Source organism: Rhinatrema bivittatum, chromosome 9, assembly GCF_901001135.1.
Source record: "Rhinatrema bivittatum chromosome 9, aRhiBiv1.1, whole genome shotgun sequence".
NCBI lineage: Eukaryota > Metazoa > Chordata > Amphibia > Gymnophiona > Rhinatrematidae > Rhinatrema > Rhinatrema bivittatum.
In genome coordinates, this window is record NC_042623.1 from 119,604,878 (window position 1) to 119,627,588 (window position 22,711).

Consider the following 22,711-nt stretch of genomic DNA (forward strand, 5'->3'; position numbering starts at 1 on the left):
ATAGCTCATGCGGGGCAAAAATGTCCCCAGTGTGGCCAGCTTGTTCTGTCTGGCATGCGAGGGATCCAGAGGGACAACTGCCAAGTCCAGGAGAGGGCCCATGAGAATTAATGGGACCTGCAGCTGCTTCTCCTCCACCACAAAGGGAGGAAAAACCTCTTTCCCCAGGGCAGATAGGTCCAGCCTTACCTTATATGTAGGAGGACCCTGGGGAAGAAGCGTCAAGCAGGTTTGTCCTGTTGATAGGCCCTGGGAATAGAACAGGCTTTTCTCCAGACTTTGTATTAGTTATGCACCAGACTTACTGCACTATGAAGAAGCGTGGCCCCTTGGGAGGAGGTAAGAGCATCAAACTTAGAGCAGGCAACCTCTAAGCAGTCTCGAGAAGAAGGCTTCCCTAAGGACTTTACACCCACACCAGACCCCAAGGAAGAGTCCTGGTGGAGACATATCGGAGCCTAGTGTACCCCCCAAGCTCTCAGGAGGAGGGACAGTGCTCCTCCTCTGAGGAGATGCTGGGGTTAGTAAGGCTATTTCACAAGGAGGAGCTATCTGCTCTCATTGTGAGCATGCAGTCAGCCTTGAGGATCTTGGGCTCCAGGGCGGAACACCCATCAGAAGGTAACTCCATATTATAGGGGATGAGAGAGCCCTAAAGTTCTTGCATGAAGCTTTGAGGACAATGTTTCTGGTGGAATGGGAATGCCCACAGTAGGGACTTGGAGGGGAGGTAGAGTAATGGGGAAGTTATACCTTGTCCCTGTAGAAGATAAAAATAAATTATTGCAGCTGCCAAATGTGGATGCCTCTGGTATTGGCAGTAATTCTCAGAACTACCATCCCAATGGAATGGGGTATATCCTTAAAGGATCCCCAAGACAGAAGGACAGAAACAATCTTGAAGCATACTTTTATTACTGTGACTGGCAATTCAGGCCTCCATATATGAGGGTTACATTACAAGTTTGGCTTTATTCTGGATGCAACGGTTACCTGAGAACCAAGATGTGGCTCATCTGGAATCGGTGATGGCATTTGTGGCTGATGCTATGTATGATTTGATAAGATTGTCATCTAGGTTGGCGGCTTCCAGCATCGTGACCAGCAGGCTGCTGTGACTGCAAAGTTAGGCAACAAATTCAGCATCCTAGACACAGTTCTGAAAGCTTCTTTTCAAGGGAGCATTACTGTCTGGAGAGAAGTTAGAAAAACTGGTTAAAGATCTAGGGGGAATTTAAGCCCTAAAAGCACCGAGAAGACACAGGTAGGTCAGGCGCATTGGGGCTGCGCCAACAGCATTTTACATACAGGAGGTCGGCGGCTAGGACCATCGTGCAATTGGGCTGTGGAAAGAATCATTCCTTTTGAGGGGTCAAACGATCAAGGGGGGATCCATCTGCAGGAGGTGATAGTTTCTCACAATGATGTCCAGCAGGTCTCCTTGCCCAGGTGAGTGCATGGCCAAGGTATTGCTCAGAGTGGACCCAGATCACTACAGACCAGTTGTTCCTGGGTATTATTTCAAGGGGGTATGCACCCGAGTGCACACTTCCAAATATATTTAGACAAGCCGTAAAGCCCGTTAAAACGGGCTACATCCCTCTGTCTCTCACCTCCCCCTCATTCTCTCTCCCCTCACTCTTCACCACCCCCCTCCCCCACCCACTCCTCTCCACCCTCCCTCTCCTCTCACTCAGTCCCCCCTCTCCCTCACTCCCTCCCACTCAGTCCCCCCTCTCCCTCCCTCCCACTCACTCAGTCCCCCTCTCCCTCCCTCCCTCCCACTCACTCAGTCCCCCTCTCCCTCCCACTCACTCAGTCCCCCTCTCCCTCCCTTCACCCACCTCCATTTCCTCCCGGCGCCGTAAGCGCGACTTCCCGCAACCCTCACCCGGCTCCATTAACTCCTCCCGCTCCTGCCGGCAGATCTCGGGGGGGGGTCACTCCCGTGCGCGCGGCAGTGACCCCCCCGAGATCTGCCGGCAGATCTGGGGAGGAGAAGTAGCGGCACCGCGCACGCGCGGTGCCGCTACTTCTCCTCCCGCTCCTGCCGGCAGATCTCGGGGGGGGGGGGGGGGGCGCGGGAGTGACACCCCCCCCCGAGATCTGCCGGCAGATCTCGGTGGGGGGGGCGCGGGAGTGACACCCCCCCCCCCCGAGATCTGCCGGCAGATCTGGGGAGGAGAAGCAGCGGCGCCGCGCGCGCGGCGCCGCTGCTTCTCCTCCCGCTCCTGCGGCCCCACCGCCATTTTTTTTTTCTGATCGACATCCTTGCCCGCACATGCGCAGTAGAGCTGCGCTCTACTGCGCATTTGCGGGCCGTCGGTCACAGGCCATTTATAAGGTAGATTCCCCCCTGCACTGTGTGAGCTAAAAGAAGTGTGGTAGATGTTACATTGCAGAGGTTATAGGGCTTGGAAGTCTCAATTCCCCTTCAAGAAAGGTGAAGGGGACATATTCACTTTATTTTGTGGTCCCAAAAAAAGATGGCTTTTTGCCCTGTGTTGGATTTAAAGGGGGTCAGCAAATGTTTAGTGATTCCCCTCTTCAGAATGGGACCATTATGGTCACTAATGGCAGCAGTAAGAAGGGGAGAATACATGTCTTCACTGGATCTATCAGAGGCCTATTTTCACATACCAATGAGAGCCTCGTTCCAGAAACATTTGTTTTTGTGTCCTAGTTCACGCCCCTACTGTTTGGACTTCCAACCGCCCCATGACCTTTATCAAGGTCATGGTCATTGTGGGAACTGCCCTGTGACAAGAATACACGAATATCCCCTGTTATCTAGATGACTGACTCATCAGGGCAAAGACTACCCAAGAGAACTGTCAGGCATCAGCCATGGGTGTCAAGCTTCTGGAAAAGCTGGGCTGGATGATAAATTATGGGAAGAGTAGCCTAGAATCTTTAGTTATTCTAGTTCTTAGGCACCATACTAGACCCAAAGACAGCAAGGGTGTTCCTCACGCACTAAAGGATCATCAGAATAGTAGTCAGTACGTTCCTTATTATGGGGCATCCCAAGGTTTAGGATTACTTGCAGATACTGGGACTGATGATAGCAGCCATAGAGGTAGTACCAATGGCCATGGCACATATGAGTCCGCTACAACAGGCACTCCTAACCCAATGGCCTTCTGCCTCTCAAGACTGTGAGCAATGGCTAAGATTTCAGCGACTAACACTCTAGAGTCTGGAATAGTGGCTGAACCCCGCCAGTCTCTTGAGAGTAGATTTAGAATCATGTGACTGACTAATGCTGACTATGAATGCCAGTCTGAGTAGTTGGGGGGGGGGGGGGGAAAGGTGCATTGCCAGGGCCATGTGGTCCAAGGAAGCTGGACAGAGAAGGAAGCCTTTTTTCCCTTAAACAGGCTAGAATTGAGAGCCATCAATTTCGCTCTGCAGGCCCTCCTGCCAAGCCTGAAGGAGAAGGCAGTCAGGGTCTTGTCGGACAGTACAACAGCAGTGGCCTATGAGGAAACATAGGAACATGATGGCAGAAAAAGACCATATTACCCATCTAGTGCGCCCATCCATCCAATTTGTCTAACCCTTACAATTCCCATTACTCCCTCAAAGACCCCTTTTATTTCTTCCATGCTTTCTTGAATTCAGATACCATTTTTACCTTCACTATCTCCACTAGAAGGCTGATGCATGCATCCACTATCCTCTCTGTAAAGAAAAATTTCTTAAGATTACTCTGTCTACCCCCTTTCACCTTCAGCCCATGACCCCTTGTTCTAGAGCTTCCTATGCATGGAAATCTTTGAGATATTTAAATGTCTCTATCATATCTTCCCTATCTCATCTTTCTTTTAGGGCATACATGTTTAGATCTTTAAGTTTATTCTCATGTGCTTTAGAATAAAGACCACTGATCATTTTAGTAGCCACCCTCTGGACCAATTCCAACCGGTTTATTTCCTTTTGAAGGTTATGGTCTCCTGAGTTGTACACAGTATCCCAAATGAGGTCTCACCAGGGACCTATACAAGGGCAATATTTCCTCCCTTTTCCTGCTGATCATTTTTTCCCTATGCAGCCAGGCATATTTTTGGCTTTTTCAGTTGCTTTAGCTACTTATTTGGCTACCTTAAGATCATAAGATACAATCTCCCCCAGATCCTGCTCTTTTGTGCTTAGAACAATTTCGCCTCCAATACTGTACCTCTCCCTTGCATTTTTGCATCCTAAATGCATTACACTGCATTTTCAGCATTACATTTTTTCAGACCATTCCTCGAGCTTTTCTAGATCCCTCCTCATTTTCTACACCTTCCTGGCTTTTTACCTTGTTACAGATTTTGATGATATCAACAAAAAGATAAATCTTTCCCGACAATCCTGCTATGTCACGGACAAAACTGTGAAAAGAATCGGTCCCAGGACTTATCTCTGAGTCACACCATAGTAACACTCTTCTCCTCAGAATAAACTCCATTTACCACTACACATTGTGTCCCTCCCACTCAGCCAGTTTCTAACTCAGTCACTCTAGGTTCTGTACTACGGAAGCTCAATTTATAAGTTTTCTGTGCGGAATTGTGTCAAGGGCCTTACTAAAATCCAAGTACACCCCATTTAGCGTTCTCACTTGTTCCAACTCTCTATTACCCATTCAAAAAAATTGATCAGATTTGTTTCACAAGATTTACTAGTAATAAAACCATGCTGTCTCTGGTAATGCAATCCATTGGATTCCAAAAGCTGTCCTTAGTTTTAACAGCATATCCATTAATTTGCTCACCACAGAAGCCAGATTAACTGATGTATGGTTCCTAGCCTCCTCATTACTTCCACAAATATAAACACAAAAAGATCAGCATTCAGGCAGTATAAAAGATCCTAAAAAGAGAAACACAGGGAAGAATTCCTGGTTAAACTGATGGAGACAAAGAAATAAATCAGAAGAGCAAAAGGTCAAGTGAAAGAAATGATTGCCAAAGAGAGAGAGAGGTGACAAAACATTTTCTCTGATAATATAAGAGAAGGAAAGAAAGCCCAAAGTGGTACAGTGAAAATGAAAGATGATGAGGAACAATGTGTCAAGGCAGACAAGGAAATGGCAGAAATAGTGAACCCTGAAGTATTTAATAAGGAACATAAGAAATTGCCATGCTGGATCAGACCAAGGGTCCATCAAGCCCAGCATCCTGCTTCCAACAGAGGCCAAACCAGGCCACGAGAACCTGGCAAGTACCCAAACACCAAGAAAATCCCATGCTACTGATGCCAGTAATAGCAGAGGCCATTCCCCAAGTCAACTTGATTAATAGCAGTTAATGGACTTCTCCAAGAACTTATCCAAACCTTTTTTGAACCCAGCTACATTAACTGCACTAACCACATCCTCTGGCAACAAATTCCAGAGCTTAATTGTGCGTTGAGTGAAAGAATTTTCTCAGATTAGTCTTAAATGTGATGCTTGCTAACTTCATGGAGTGCCCCCTAGTCCTTCTATTATCTGAAAGTGTAAATAACCTATTCACATCTACTCAGTCAAGACCTCTCATGATTTTAAAGACCTCTATCATATCCCCCCTCAGCCGTCTCTTCTCCAAGCTGAACAGCCCTAACCTCTTCAGCTTTTCCTCATAGGGGAGCTGTTCCATTCCCTTTATCATTTTGGTTGCCCTTCTCTGAAGACCTTGGAGAAGGACAGTTGCTGGCTGACAAGACTGTAGACAGGAATGGGGTAGACTCAACTCCTTTTACAGAAGAGTATGTATGGGAAGAGCTAGGAAAATTGAAAGTGGACAAGTCCATGGAGCCAGATAAGGTACATCCCAGGATACTATGAGATGTCCTGGCAGGTCTGCTAAATGACCTGTTCAATAAATCCCTGGAAATGGGAGTGGTGCCGTGAGATTGGAGAAGAGCGGTTGTGATCCCACTTCATAAGAGTGTAGCAGCGAAGAGGCTGGAAATTACAGGCTGGTTAGCCTCACCTCCGTGGTAAGAAAATTAATGGAGTTGCTGCTGAAAGAAAGGATACTGAACTATCTACAAATCCGGTAAGTTGCTGGACCTGAGGCAGCATGAATTCACCATGGGAAGGACCTGTCATACAAATCTGATTTTTTTTTGATTGGGTGAGTAGAGATTTAGATCAAGGAAGAGCGCTCGATGTTATCTACTTGGATTTTAGCAAAGCTTTTAATACTGTCCCGCACAGGAAGCTTGGGAGTGAGCGCCAAGGTGGTGATATGGATTACAAACTGGTTAACTGATAGGAGACAGTGAGTAATGGTAAATGGAACCTACTCTGAAGAAAGAGCCGTGGAAGTGGAATGCCACAGGACCGGTTCTGTTCAATATCTTTGAGCGACATTATGGAAAAGGATAGAAGGTAAATCTTTTCTGTTTGTGGTTGATACATGCCTGAAGGAGTAGTGAGAATGAAAAGTGATTTATGAAAGCTTGTAGAGTGGTCAAAGATTTGGTAGCTGGGATTCAGTGCCAAGAAGTGCAGAGTTATGCATCTGGGATGCAGTAATTCAAAAGAGCTGTATGTGATGGGGTGAAAGACTGATGTGCATGGACTAAGAGCAGGATTTTGGCGTGATAGTGTCTGGCGATTTGAAGATGGTAAAGCAATGTGACAAGGCGATAGCTAAAAGCAAAAGAATGCTGGGCTGCATAGAGAGAGGAATAACCATAAGAAAAAGGAGGTGGCAATGCCCTTGTGCTTTGGTACAAGGGCATCACCCTTGGTGAGGCCTCACCCTGAGTACTGTGTTCCGTTCTGGAGCCCTTATCGCAAAAGGGATAGAGATGGTCCAAAGAAGGGCTACCAAAATAGTGTGTGGTCAGTATCATAAAACCTATGAGGACAGACTGATGGATCTGAATATGTATACTCTGGAAGAGGGGAGATATGATACAGACTATCAGATACCTGAAAGGTTTTAATGCTGTACAAACGTCAAACCTTTTCCTTTGTAAAGAAATCAGTAGAACTAGGGGTCACGAAATGAAACTCCAGGGAGGACATCTCAGAACCATCAGGAAATATTTCTTCACGGAGAGGGTGGTGGATGCCTGGAATGCCCTTCCAGAGGAGGTTGTAAAGTCCAAAACAGTGAAAGAATTCAAAGGGGCATGGGATAAATACTGTGGATCGCTAAAGGATGGAAATGAAGAAAAGGGTGGACGAGGGTCTTAGTGGCGCACATCAGTTAAGGACCTGACCTTAAAAACTACCTTCTTAGTAGCGATCTGTTCTGCCAGGTACATCTGGGTTACAGGCCCTCTCTGGCAGAGAGCCATACTTGCTGATCTCTCAACATTCAGTAACCCTTAGTCTAGAGGGCTCATTCCTGCCAAGGTAGTGTCCTCATTTCATATTACTTAGACAGTAATATTGTCAGCCTTTCCAAGGAAGAAAAATAAAGGTAAGAATCGAGGACTGTACTTGCTAGACATGCGATGCATTTTGATTAGGTACCTGAAGGCAGTAGTTGTCTTCAGGAAGATGGATAAACTGTTCATCTTGTTTGGGGTCCACAGAAAGGAGAAATGGCATCCAGTACCACAATGTCGATCAGAGGTGTAGCAGAGAGAGTACAGCAAACATGCTTAGAAATTGCTGAAACAGCATTTTTTTTAAAGGCTAACATAATACTGGCAGCCACGACTAGCACACCATCCCACACAGGCAGCAAATTAATGAACACAGGAGTAGTTGATTGGATATAAAAGGCTGCATCTTTATTACTGTCATAAACAGAAATATTTATTTTGCTTAATTATTTTTAATACCACATGCTCTTGCAATTGCAGTAGTTTACAATAAGTGTATACATAAACAGCACATCATGACAAACTATACAATAATTAAAATAGAATAAAAATAACAAGTTGTTTAGTCTTCTTTTCAGTGTACTGCATTAAAGCCAAGATCTTAACATTTAAAGATCTAAATAGAATTTTCTCTCCTCTATGCCTGATATAACTACATTACTGTTATATTTTCAGGCATTAAATTCCATATTACTAGTCCAGCTACTGAGAACAAGCTCAAGTGAGCTTGGTGTTCTGAGGGGATCTCAAGCTGTCCTTTGTTCTGTGAGGATAGGGATTGTGTTGGAACATAAATCTTTAAGGCTGAATCTTGCCATGGACTACTGACTTTACAGATCAATTTATGGATTAACATTAGTATCTTAATCCTTGCCTGAATAGGAAACCAATGAAGAGATGTTATAGACATAAGAACATAAGAAATTGCCATGCTGGGACAGACCAAGGGTCCATCAAGCCCAGCATCCTATTTCCAACAGAGGCCAAAAACCAGGCCACAAGAACCTGGCAATTACCCAAACACTAAGAAGAACCCATGCTACTGATGCAATTAATAGCAGTGGCTATTCCCTAAGTATAATTGATTAATAGCCATTAATGGACTTCTCCTCCAAGAACTTATCCAAACCTTTTTTGAACCCAGCTACACTAACTGCACTAACTACCTTCTCTGGCAACAAATTCCAGAGCTTTATTGTGCGTTGAGTGAAAAAGAATTTTCTCCGATTAGTCTTAATTGTGCTACTTGCTAACTTCATGGAATGCCCCCTAGTCCTTCTATTATTCGAAAGTGTAAATAACCGAGTCACATCTACTCGTTCAAGACCTCTCATGATCTTAAAGACCTCTATCATATCCCCCCTCAGCCGTCTCTTCTCCAAGCTGAACAGCCCTAACCTCTTCAGCCTTTCCTCATAGGGGAGCTGTTCCATCCCCTTTATCATTTTGGTTGCCCTTCTCTGTACCTTCTCCATCGCAACTATATCTTTTTTGAGATGCGGCGACCAGAATTGTACACAGTATTCAAGGTGCGGTCTCACCATGGAGCGATACAGAGGCATTATGACATTTTCCGTTCTATTAACCATTCCCTTCCTAATAATTCCCAACATTCTATTTGCTTTTTTGACTGCTGCAGCACACTGAGCTGACGATTTTAAAGTATTATCCACTATGATGCCTAGATCTTTTTCCTGGGTGGTAGCTCCTAACATGGAACCTAACATCGTGTAACTACAGCAAGGGTTATTTTTCCCTATGTGCAACACCTTGCACTTGTCCACATTAAATTTCATCTGCCATTTGGATGCCCAATCTTCCAGTCTTGCAAGGTCCTCCTGTAATGTATCACAGTCTGCCTGTGATTTAACTACTCTGAATACTTTTGTATCATCCGCAAATTTGATAACCTCACTCGTCGTATTCCTTTCCAGATCATTTATATATATATTGAAAAGCACCGGTCCCAATACAGATCCCTGAGGTACTCCACTGTTTACCCTTTTCCACTGAGAATATTGACCATTTAATCCTACTCTCTGTTTCCTGTCTTTTAACCAGTTTCTAATCCACGAAAGGACATCGCCTCCTATCCCATGACTTTTTAGTTTTCGTAGAAGCTTCTCATGAGGGACTTTGTCAAACGCCTTCTGAAAATCCAAATACACTACATCTACCGGTTCACCTTTATCCACATGTTTATTAACCCCTTCAAAAAAATGAAGCAGATTTGTTAGGCAAGACTTCCCTTGGGTAAATCCATGTTGACTGTGTCCCATTAAATCATGTCTTTCTATATGCTCTACAATTTTGATCTTGAGAATATTTTCCACTATTTTTCCCAGCACTGAAGTCAGGCTCACTGGTCTATAATTACCCGGATCGCCCCTGGAGCCTTTTTTAAATATTGGGGTTACATTGGCCACCCTCCAGTCTTCAGGTACAATGGATGATTTTAATGAAAGGTTACAAATTTTAACTAATAGATCAGAAATTTCATTTTTGAGTTCCTTCAGAACCCTAGGATGCATACCATCCGGTCCAGGTGATTTGCTACTCTTTAGTTTGTCAATCTGGCCTACTACATCTTCCAGGTTCACAGTGATTTCGTTCAGTTCGTCTGAGTCATCACCCCTGAAAACCATCTCCGGAACTGGTATCTCCCCAACATCCTCATTAGTAAACACGGAGGCAAAGAATTCATTTAGTCTTTCTGCAATGGCCTTATCTTCCCTAAGAGCCCCTTTAACCCCTCTGTCATCTAATGGTCCAACCGACTCCCTCACAGGTTTCTTGCTTTGGATATATTTAAAAAAGTTTTTATTATGAGTTTTTGCCTCTATGGCCAACTTCATTTCAAATTCTCTCTTCGCCTGTCTTATCAATGTTTTACACTTATCTTGACAATGCTTATGTTTTATCCTATTTTCTTCAGATGGATCCTTCTTCCAATTTTTGAAGGATGTTTTTTTGGCTAAAATAGCCTCTTTCACCTCACCTTTTAACCATGACGGTAATCGTTTTGCCTTCCTTCCACCTTTCTTAATGCGCGGAATACATATGGACTGCGCCTCTAGGATTGTATTTTTAAACAATGTCCAAGCCTGTTGAACACTTTTAACCTTTGCAGCTGCACCTTTCAGTTTTTTTCTAACTATTTTCCTCATTTTATCAAAGTTTCCCTTTTTAAAATTGTGTTAGAGCTGCAGATTTACTTATTGTCCCCCTTCCAGTTATTAGTTTAAATTTGATCATGTTATGATCACTGTTGCCAAGTGGCCCCACCACCGTTACTTCTTTCACCAAATCTTGCGTTCCACTAAGAATTAAATCTAAAATAGCTCCCTCTCTTGTAGGTTCCTGAACCAATTGCTCCATGAAGCAGTCATTTATTACATCCAGGAACTTTGTCTCTAGCATAAATATTCGGACCAGTAAGTACTCGGACAGCGGAGTTCTGGAGTAGTTGTAGTGTTCTGGAAGTCTCAGGAATCAAGAATTACAATAGTCACGTCCTATGAATATTAAAGTTTATAGTACAATTGGAATATCTTCTTGATTCAAGAAGAGGTTCTAAGCATATGGAGTTTAAAATAACCGTTTTTTAATGCACTCTGTATATGTATTTTCATAGAAAGTTGGGGGTAGCACTCCAAGGTCACAGACATACATGGATAACATTTATTGTCCACAAAATGTAAATTGAGGAAAGATTTCTATATATGTTTTTCTAGATAAAAATGTGATTTTGTTTTTGAAATGCTGAGTGATAATCTATTGTACAATAGCCATTTCTGAATGGCAGTCATGTATATTTCCAATTGTTTAAATGTAAAGGAAATACAATTGAATGCAGGAATGAAAACCTGTATATCAGCGTAAATTCGGAAATTAATTCTGCTGGTAACTTGCAAAGTGGTGCCAGATATATGCTGAATAACATAGCGAAAATTGCAGAGTCTTGAGGAACATCGGTTTTGTCTTCAGTCCTATACGTGAGCTGGAATTGTAATTAACAACCACGATCAAAGGAGAGTCTGCTCAATCACACTATCTAAAGGTCTGATGATGACATTGCCCTGTGATCAAGCTCTCCAATTCCCCCCACCCCACCTCTGGCACCCCTCTCTCCCTGATGTCATAGAGGGATGAGAGATGGGAAGTATGCACACTGAGGACCAGGTTTGCTGTCGGCAGGATAGAAAGGTGGGAGCTCGGTGCACAGAGCTTGGTTATCTGTGGGCTCCAGGCACTAGGCACAGCCCAACACTTAAAAGGGTAAAATCCTTCTAGTAATGATAAAATGATGGGGAATTTTGGATTGAGGAAGGTTATATTCTTAACAGCATAGGCTTTAGCCTTTTACTAACTTATGATAAAATGCATCTCATGTAATGCTATTTAGATTTAATTCTTAGTGGGATGAGGATTCGATAAGAGAGGTAATGGTGGTGGGTCCATTTAGTAATAGTGATCATAATATGATCAAATTTGAACTAATGACTGGAAGGGGGCAGTATGTAAATCTACAGCTCTAACACTACATTTTCAAAAGGGAAACTTTGATAAAATAAGGAAAATAGTTAGAAAAAAACTTAAAGGTGCAGCTGCAAAGTTTAAAAGTGTACAACAGACGTGGACATTGTTTAAAAATATATCTGGACTGTGCTTCTAAGATTGTATTCCACGTATTAAGAAAGGTGGAAAGAAGGCAAAACGATTACTGGCATGGTTAAAAGGTGAGGTGAACGAGGCTATTTTATCCCAAAAAAATCTGTCAAAAATTTGAAGAAGAATCCATTTGAAGAAAATAGGAAAAAGCATAAGCATTGTCAAGTTAAGTGTAAAACATTAATAAGGCAGGCAAAGAGAGAATTTAAAATGAAGTTTGCCATAGAGGCAAAAACTCATAATAACTTTTTAAAATATATCCGAAGCAAGAAACGTGTGAGGGAGTCGGTTGGACCATTAGAAGACTGAGTGGTTAAAAGGGCTCTTAGGGAAGATAAAGCCGTTGCAGAAAGACTAAATGAATTATTTGCTTCCGTGTTTACTAATGAGGATTTTGGGGAGATACCAGTTCCGGAGATGGTTTTCAAGGATGATGAGTCAGATGAACTGAACCAAATCACTGTGATCCTGGAAGATGTAGTAGGCCATATTGACAAACTAAAGAGTAGCAAATCATCTGGACTGGATGGTATGCATCCCAGGGTTCTGAAGGAACTAAAAAAATTAAATTTCAGATCAGTTAGTTATAATTTGTAACCTATCAATAAAATCATCCATATTACCTGAAAACTGGAGGGTGGCCAGTGTAACCCCAATATTTTAAAAGGGTTCCAGGGGAAACTATAGACCAGTGAGCCTGACTTCAGTGCCGGGAAAAATAGTGGAAACTATTCTAAAGATCAAAATCACAGAGCATTTAGAAAGATATGGTTTAATGGAACACAACATGGATTTACCCAAGGGAAGCCTTGCCTCACAAATCTGCTTCATTTTTTTTGAAGGGTTTAATAAACATGTGGATAAAGGTGAACCGGTAGATGTAGTGTATTTGGATTTTCAGAAGGCATTTGACAAAGTTCCTCATGAGAGGCTTCTAAGAAAACTAAAAAGTCATGGGATAGGAGGTGATGTCCTTTTGTGGATTACAAACTGGTTAAAAGACAGGAAACAGATGAAGATTAAATGGTCAATTTTCTTAGTGGAAAAGGGTAGAGTGGAGTGCCTCAGGGATCTGTACTTCGACCAGTACTTTTCAATATATTTATAAATGATTTGGAAAGGAATACGACGAGTGAGGTAATCAAATTTTCAGATGATACAAAATTATTCAGAGTTGTTAAATCACAAAGGGATTGTTATAAATTACAGGATGACCTTGCGAGACTTGAAGATTGGGCAGCCAGATGGCAGATGAAATTTAATGTGGACAAGTACAAGGTGTTGCATATAGGGAAAAATAACCCATTCTGTAGTTACATGATATTAGGTTCCATATTAGGAGTTACCACCTAGGAAAACTATCTAGGCGTCATAGTGGATAGCACATTGAAATTGTTGGTTCAGTGTGCTGCGGCAGTCAAAAAAGCAAACAATGTTAGGAATTATTAGGAAGGGACTGGTGACTAAAACGGAAAATGTCATAATGCCTCTGTATCGCTCCATGGTGAGACCACTTTTTGAGTAACATGTACAGTTCTGGTCACCGCATCTCAAAAAATATATAGTTGCACTGGAGAAGGTACAGAGAAGGGCGTTCAAAATGATAAAGGGATGGAACAGCTCCCCCATGAGGAAAGGCTAAAGAGGTTAGGGCTGTTCAGTTTAGAGAAGAGACCGCTGAGAGGGGATATGTTAGAGGTCTTTAAAATTATGAGAGGTCTAGGATGAGTAGATGTGAATTGGTTATTTACTCTTTCAGATAATAGAAGGGCTAGGAGGCACTCCATGAAGTTAGCAAGTAGAACATTTAAAACTAATCTGAGAAAACTCTTTTTCACTCGGCGTACAGTTAAGCTCTGGAATTTGTTGCCAGGGGATGTGGTTAGTGTAGCTGGGTTTAAAAAAGGTTTGGATAGGTTCTTGGAGGCGAGAGCCATTGACTGCTATTCATCAAGTTGTCTTAGAGAATAGCCACTGCTATTACTAGCATCAGTAGCATGGGATCTACTTAGTGTTTGGGTACTTGTCAGGTACTTGTAGCCTGGATTGGCCACTGTTGGAAACAGGATGCTGGGCTTGATGGGCCCTTGTCTGACCCAGTATAGCAATTTATGTTCTTAATGTTTCCACAAAAGTTAAACTTCAGGTTTAATTTCATTATGTTTTATAGTCTCCTTTTAAACACTAAGAAAACAAAACATACTTCTTAGAGAACAAATTATAAAACTTTAGGTAAAATCTTTATTGAAAAATGGTAGACATTCTATTTTAAGTAGCAGAAGTGTTTTTCAGGGTTCCGTTTTTTTTTTTTTGTAAGATGCTGTAGATTTGTATTATAAAATAAATTGATCTTTTCTTATAGATGGCGACTCGATGTCCCTTAAAGAGCATCTTATTGATGAGCTTGACTATATCCTGTTGCCTACAGAGGGCTGGAATAAATTAGTCAGCTGGTACACCTTAATGGAAAGTCAAGAGCCAATAGCACGCAAGGTACGCTTTAAGTTAATTAGCAGTTTTTAAATTTTTTTTGTCCCACTTCTTAACCTGCTGCTGTTCTCTGACAAGCAGGACTGAGTAGGTGGTGAAATCCTATGGTACCTAACAGACCCATCTCTAGCTCAGTAAAGTTTTACTGCTGAGCGTGCATGAGAGTTTCCGCATGCCTCTTGAGCACCTCAGCCTTTTTCTTTCTTTCTCTGAGATTCCATGCGGACAAGTACCCGCTTTCTCTCCTCAATACTTTTTTATTCTGCTTTTGCAGTCCTTTTTCAGTTTTCTTTGGAATTGGTTATTCCGAGATAACATTATCTGAACTGTGTATGGCAGGTAAATTGTTCTTTTGCTTTATTGAATGTTCTTGCTCCAATGCCCTATGTCTCAATTTGTAGTCAAGGTTCTTTCTTAACTAGAAAAATATATACTGGGGAGGGGGAAATTAGCAAGTAAAGTGGAATAGAGAATGAACAAGTAGTGCAACATATACACTCCTTCTGACTGCTAACAAATTGCCTATAAACATGTAAAGCAGTCAGATGTTAGAATCAAGGTCTGTTGCTTAAACAGCACCCTTCATGTAACTTTGTGACCTACTACTTAGTGCTATGCAATTTTCTCTAGTTACTTCAAAGCGTAATAAATATATAATTATTTTTTAGCTGGAGCCAACATATCTTTGTAGTTTCAAATTCAAAACTTTTCCGTTTGAAATAATCACATTTGTACAGAAGGAACAGAAGGTGGTGGTGTTTAAGTGGCTTTCTAGTAACATTCACATAGATGCTCCCTTTTTCCAAGTATGTTCTTGGTGTCACATGTCAGGCAAATTCTATTTTAAGGACAGTCTGCATGACATGACTCAAGCACTCCAGTTAGTTTGGAAGATCCTGTTTTAAAGGTGATCCTAAATGGTTTTTATTACTTTATTTACTTGCATGCTTGTTTAAACTAAAAATGTTGATTGTATTCTGATTTGTAGTAGAAAATGTAAAACTGAATGTCTTCCTCCGATAGTTGTAAAAGCTCAGCTAAATCTTTGGGATGGCAGTTCTTGTTGTGTTTTCAATATTTATTTTAAAAATATGCTCACATAATATCCAATTTTCCTGTAAATATACTAGGTGATTGGAGTTCTTGTTTAACTTAGTCTATTAGTTACAAACAAAAAATACAAATTACTTTTTGAGTTTGAGATACTAATTAAATGGTATGAGCCTGCATTTAAAACTATCTAAAATGAACTTTTCTCTAGTATACTTTGTATATGTGCACTTTTATATCTTTATATATCTTGTGAACTTAACTCTTACAAAGGTTATTTATGTATCTGATATAGTAAACAAACAAGCATACACAGTATGTATGTGTTATACAGTTGTTTTAATGTATAGATGACTACTTTAAAAAATAATAGTGGGAAGTATTGAGAGTTTCCAAAACTCATTGACATTTTGATATGGTTTCTGGCGGCATTTTTCTTTTCAGGTGCCTTGAAAATGATAGGGCAGTAATGAACTTCTGCTCCATGGGAAAAACAATTCATCTAATTTGCTAAATGTTTATTACTTTTCTCCAAGATGAGCCAGATGGCAATCCTCACATGTGGATCCGATGGATCCTGACCCAGAATTTTTATGTCAAAAGTTTTAGAACTTTGTGTCCTACTGGGCATGTGCAGTCTGGTATAATTCACATACTCCAACATACATCCCCACTTCCAATATTTGCTGACGCTGGTGATAAGTCAAACCAATTTGATGCTTAATAATGAGTGACCATCATAATATGCTTCATCGATATAGCATGACGCTTTTAGACTCTGCCTTGTGTATAATCATGAGTCACTGGTGGTTAGTTATTATATACCAACACAATTTTTTTTTAGCTTTTTTTTTATATGCAGCATTTAAAAGCCCAGCTATGGATTACTTAACTTAAATTAATGAGCCAATCGTTCCATTGCAACTACTGTATTTCTCAACGGTCGATCAGAAGGAAAAGAACGCCAGTCTGCCATATTATTTCCCTTGATAAAAGGACTAGTATGTCTGAAACACGGTCCCGTGTCGGGAGACACCTGAGTACAGCAGTGCTAACAGCCGGTACTAAGAATTTTCAGAAGACCATTCTACGAAGTATTTGAGGAGATGATCGACCGTCGAGAAAAACAGTAGTTGCAATGGAACGATTGGCTCATTAAGTTAAGTAATCTATAGCTGACAACAGAATCTATAATGGACAGTTGGACCACAAGTTACACATTCCAGGGTGCAGTACTGATGTAGATTCCCCAAACTGATGCTTATGTTAACGGGCCCACCCACGCCGTAGATCTTGTACGTATTCCACCGGGACCTGTAGACCCGGCGATTGCAACTTTCATGGCTATAGAAGTCTTGGCTTAAGTAATTTGGTAGTATGCAGGGATTAATGGTTTCCAATTTAAAGGTAAATCACAAGATCTCATTATATTCAGACAACGTCTTATTGTTCATAGCTAATTCTAAAATGTCTGCACCCAGATTGCTAGAAGTCTTGGCAGAATACAGTAGGGTATTGGGCTATAGGATAAATTACCAAAAATCTAAGCTGTTTGTTACAGAGGGAGGGAAAGACACTTCCATACCCAACTGTATATCCCATTAAACAGGCCAAAGAAGGGTTTACGTATCTAGGGGTTTTCCTGCCTAGAGTATCGTTAGATATCTTCAAGACCAATTATGTGCCTGTGGTCCGTGGTATTCTGGAGTACTTGAAAAACTGAGATGACCTGTGTCTGTTTCTCGGAGGGAAGGATAGCAGTTCTCATGAATGTGTCGCCCAGGCTAATTTACCTATTCCAACATATCTCTTATTTTCTTATCTTAATGGGACCTTATCTCGGTTCATATGGCAGGGAAAGGCACAGAGGTTGAAGCTTAGTCTGCTCTGGCAGACTAAGCTGGGTGGGGAGATAACCTGGAGGCTTAATAACCAAATAAATTAGAAATAGTTAACATGTCTAAAAGCATGATTGGGCACAGATTATACACAACATTGGTTCTCTTTGGAGTCTGGCATGGCTGTGGGAGTAGAGCTGTCATTATTATTGCTGTTGCCTTCCTCCTTTCCTCAGGCTCAAAGGGCACTTAGTTCTATAATTGCCTACACAGCTAAGACATGGTGAGCGCTATATAAAAGGTTAAATGTATCTGTGGGGTCCTTCTCACCATTCTCATTGTTAAAGGATAATCCCAATATATCAATTTCCACATTTTACCCAGAAGAAGAGAACTAGTGGGAGGCTGGACTATGATTTTTGGGACATTTGTTGGATGAGGAGGGTTGGTTCTCATTTAAGCTCTTAAAAAGCAAGCTTGGATTGAGGTTGGGGTCCAGAGAGGTCTGACAGTTTCAGCGTGACTTGTCCAAATCTGAGGAGATAGTGTGAGAGGGGAGAGAAGAATGCTATCTAGACTGCAAAAGGTGGAGAAGAATGATGCGAGATATCACTTTTATTCAGAGTCATTATCTCAACTTACAAAGACAGGGAGCCGTCGATAGCATTGATGACTCTATGGAATGGATTTAATCCTGACCGGAGGAGGTGGGGGGGAATGGAAGTGGTACACAAAATATCAATCTGTAGTCGGTGTGGAGGAGGTCTTTGCAAAGGTGACTCAAATATAGAGAGAGGTCCATTGGTCATCTCAGATCATGCTCTGGTGTGGTTTGATATAGAAGGTTTTCTGCCTATGGGTACTGCTAAGTTTTATAGGTTCCCTTACTTATACATTGACCAAGGTTTTAAAGAATTTTTGTATAAACAGTGGGAATCCTTTTCTGAATTCAATGTGCCCATCAAGATATACCTCACTTGTTTTGGGAAATCCCTTACATTGCTGAAAAAAGGAAGGCTGTCCTGAGGGAGATCCTGGCTTTGAAGCATCAATTGCAAATTTATAAAACTAATTATGAGAAATACCTAACCTCTCGGAATAAGACCAGATTTGTAGCATCTCATTGTATGTTTTTTGTGAATTTGATTATTTCATGTTCTGTTACTGCTTATTATGAATATTGTATTGTTCCCTTCTGAGATTTGTAGATCAGCAGGCTACAAATTAGAAAAAAAAATAAATGTATAAACTTGTACACAGGACGAATAAATATCCTTTTTTTTTCCCCACAAAATTCTGTCCATCATTGCTCAGACGCTGTTGGCGGGATTGTGGCGAGAAGAGCTCTTATATTCATGCTTGGTTGTTCTGTGCTCTAATATAAGCATTCTGGGGTAAGATTGAGACTAATGCTAGTGATGATATTGGGCTGAGGATGAGACTTTTGCCAGCATTATGCTTATTGAGACTTATGAACGATGTGACATTGAACAGTTAGTGCAAACTATGTTGCCATCTAATCCATATGGTGCGATTTACAGTTATTTATTGGAAGCCCACATTGCTAGTGTTGTATTGGCATAGACAGGTACATGAGATTGCATTAATTAAGAAATTAACTTTTACTCTGCGGAAAAATCTTGCTATGTACGATAAAATATGTAGTAGCTATTAACTATATATTATTATGTAGCTACAGGGTTCTCCTTATTGTTTCTTTTTTTCTTTTTTACAGTTAGGCAGGTGATAATCTAGATACCTTTGTAAGAATGAAGGCGTTGGTATTTGCTTTAAGGATCTAAGTTTTTAGTTCCCTCCCTCCCCCCCCCCCCCCCCCCAAGTTGTTAATTTTGATCTAGTATGGTGTTTTGAATGATGTCTGCTGTTTCAATAAAAATGTTTTAATAAAAGAAAATATCTCAGATTTGTATTAGGGGACAGTTATGTCCAGTACTTCCTTTTGCCCTGGCATCAGTCCCACAAGTTTTTATAAAGTGTCTTGTGTTCCCTACGAATGATTGGTTTGTCAAGAACACATCTTAGGTGGGTGGCACAGAATTGATGTGCAGAATCAACCCACTTGTGCCCAACATTTCAGTTAGTTTATAGGAGCTCTTTTAGACACAGGCAAAAGCCTTCCTTCCACTCCAGAAGACTATCACATTGATATCTTCAGTGAAAAGGATTCAAGTGAGTCAGCAGGTATCAGCATGGGGCACATTGAGGATGTTGGGTCTTATGGCCTCAACAATGCATATTATTCTCTTGGCCCATCTCTATATGAGGGGTTAAAGGGGCACTTAGAGAAGATAAGGCCATCGCGGAAAGATTAAATGATTTCTTTGCTTCGGTGTTTACTGAAGAGGATGTTGGGGAGGTACCCGTAATGGAGAAGGTTTTCATGGGTAATGATTCAGATGGACTGAATCAAATCACGGTGAACCTAGAAGATGTGGTAGGCCTGATTGACAAACTGAAGAATAGTAAATCACCCGGACCGGATGGTATACAACCCAGAGTTCTGAAGGAACTAAAAAATGAAATTTCAGACCTATTAGTAAAAATTTGTAACTTATCATTAAAATCATCCATTGTACCTGAAGACTGGAGGATAGCAAATGTAACCCCAATATTTAAAAAGGGCTCCAGGGGTGATCTGGGAAACTACAGACCGGTTAGCCTGACTTCAGTGCCAGGAAAAATAGTGGAAAGTGTTCTAAACATCAAAATCACAGAACATATAGAAAGACATGGTTTAATGGAACAAAGTCAGCATGGCTTTACCCAGGGCAAGTCTTGCCTCACAAATCTGCTTCACTTTTTTGAAGGAGTTAATAAACATGTAGATAAAGGTGAACCGGTAGATATAGTATACTTGGATTTTCAAAAGGCGTTTGACAAAGTTCCTCATGAGAGGCTTCTAGGAAAAGTAAAAAGTCATGGGATAGGTGGCGATGTCCTTTCATGGATCGCAAACTGGCTAAAAGACAGGAAACAGAGAGTAGGATTAAATGGACAATTTTTTCAGTGGAAGGGAGTGGACAGTGGAGTGCCTCAGGGATCTGTATTGGGACCCTTACTTTTCAATATATTTATAAATGATCTGGAAAGAAATACGACGAGTGAGATAATCAAATTTGCAGATGACACAAAATTGTTCAGAGTAGTTAAATCACAAGCAGATTGTGATAAATTGCAGGAAGACCTTGTGAGACTGGAAAATTGGGCATCCAAATGGCAGATGAAATTTAATGTGGATAAGTGCAAGGTGATGCATATAGGGAAAAATAACCCATGCTATAATTACACAATGTTGGGTTCCATATTAGGTGCTATAACCCAAGAAAGAGATCTAGGTGTCATAGTGGATAACACATTGAAATCGTCGGTTCAGTGTGCTGTGACAGTCAAAAAAGCAAACAATGTTGGGAATTATTAGAAAGGGAATGGTGAATAAAACGGAAAATGTCATAATGCCTCTGTATCGCTCCATGGTGAGACCGCACCTTGAATACTGTGTACAATTCTGGTCGCCGCATCTCAAAAAAGATATAATTGCGATGGAGAAGGTACAGAGAAGGGCTACCAAAATGATAAGGGGAATGGAACAACTTCCCTATGAGGAAAGACTAAAGAGGTTAGGACTTTTCAGCTTGGAGAAGAGACGACTGAGGGGGGATATGATAGAGGTGTTTAAAATCATGAGAGGTCTAGAACGGGTAGATGTGAATTGGTTATTTACTCTTTCGGATAGTAGAAAGACTAGGGAGCACTCCATGAAGTTAGCATGGGGCACATTTAAAACTAATCGGAGAAAGTTCTTTTTTACTCAACGCACAATTAAACTCTGGAATTTTTACCAGAGGATGTGGTCAGTGCAGTTAGTATAGCTGTGTTTAAAAAAGGATTGGATAAGTTCTTGGAGGAGAAGTCCATTACCTGCTATTAAGTTCACTTAGAGAATAGCCACTGACATTAGCAATGGTAACATGGAATAGACTTAGTTTTTGGGTACTTGCCAGGTTCTTATGTCCTGGATTGTCCACTGTTGGAAACAGGATGCTGGGCTTCATGGACCCTTGGTCTGACCCAGTATGGCATTTTCTTATGTTCTTATGTTAAGTGCTCAATGGACCCTTGGATTTCAGTGGATTCAAGCCACTCGGGATCTTCAGGACATCATCTGCATCAACTAATCACTCACAGACTTCCTTTCTTGATAGCAGATTCATTCCACTTTGACCGGAAGTGCACCTTTCGAAATTCCTCCAGTCTAAATTGCTCTGACTGTCCAATCTGAAGTGGGAAGCCCATGTAGAGGGGCTCTGCATTCAAGACTTTTGTTCTGCTTAGGAAAAGCTTCATCAGATAAACGTCCTAGAGCTAAGAGCAGTTCAGTGCACTCTGAAGGCTTTCAGAGATTAGCCAAAAAAGTGATCTTAGTCCAGACGATTAGTTAAGTAGCAATGTATTACATCAACAAGCTGGATCATACCACCTGTGTCAAATATGGGACTGGGCTCTCTCTTAGGGCATGGTCGTCAGAGCCACATGTCTGGCAGGAGAGGAAAATTTCCTTGCGGACAGATTGAGTCAGGTCCTGGAATCCTATAAATGGTCCCTGGATTGGAGTGTAGCAAACCGGATATTCTGTGATAGATCTGTTTTGCTTCTCCCCAGAAAAGAAAGGGGATAGAAGACAAACTAGCCTTGGACATCTTTTCCCTCAATTGGAGCCAGGGCTTACTGTATGCATATCCTCAGATTCCTCTCATTGCAAAGATTTTGTTGAAGTTGAGAGAAGACCAGTGGACCATGATTGTCATAGCCACCGTTTGGTTAAGATAGATTTGGTTCCCACTCCTGAGTGAGATTTCCATCAGGGAACTGGTCAGACTGGGAAATTCCACAGATCTTATCACTCAGGATAAAGGGTGGTTGTGCCTTCCCAAGCTCTCATTGGCTGTAGGTTGAGATGAACCAGCCCTGGATCTGTCAGTGGATGAGTCTTACGTTCTGTTAGTTTCGAGAGAGAAATCCACAGGAAAGTCCTATGGACTGAAATGGAGGATATTTGCCTTAGACTTTTTCTCCTGCTCCATACAAAAATTATATTATTACCTTCTACATTTGCCTGCCTAAGGTCTCAAGTTCAACTCTGTAAGAGTTCAACTCTGTTCAGTTGGCACCTATCACCAAAATGTAGAAGGTAAAACCATCTCTGTACAGCCTTTGGTTGTCTAATTCAGTGGTTCTCAACCTTTTTTCTGTCGGGACACACCTGACAGATGGTTCTCACATGCGTGACACACTGACCCATGATCGTCACGGGGCTAGATGTAAAAGTA

The 22,711-nt window shown here is 41.5% G+C and overlaps 1 protein-coding gene across 7 annotated transcripts in view; it reads left to right on the plus strand.

Moving 5' to 3' along the window:
• USP15 (ubiquitin specific peptidase 15) overlaps positions 1-22,711 on the plus strand; it is a 401,393-nt gene that overhangs the window by 34,575 nt on the left and 344,107 nt on the right. For 6 of the 7 annotated variants that reach the window (XR_003858618.1, XR_003858619.1, XR_003858620.1 and 3 more), the window contains exon 3: positions 14,348-14,478. Coding sequence is in view for 3 of the 7 variants with exons in the window: in XM_029615760.1 (XP_029471620.1) it covers positions 14,348-14,478 (131 nt within the window). In the remaining 4 variants the exon portion in view is untranslated. Of the gene's footprint in view, positions 1-14,347; positions 14,479-15,342; positions 15,383-22,711 lie in introns of those variants that run through there. The other variant, XM_029615762.1, reaches the window with a different exon arrangement.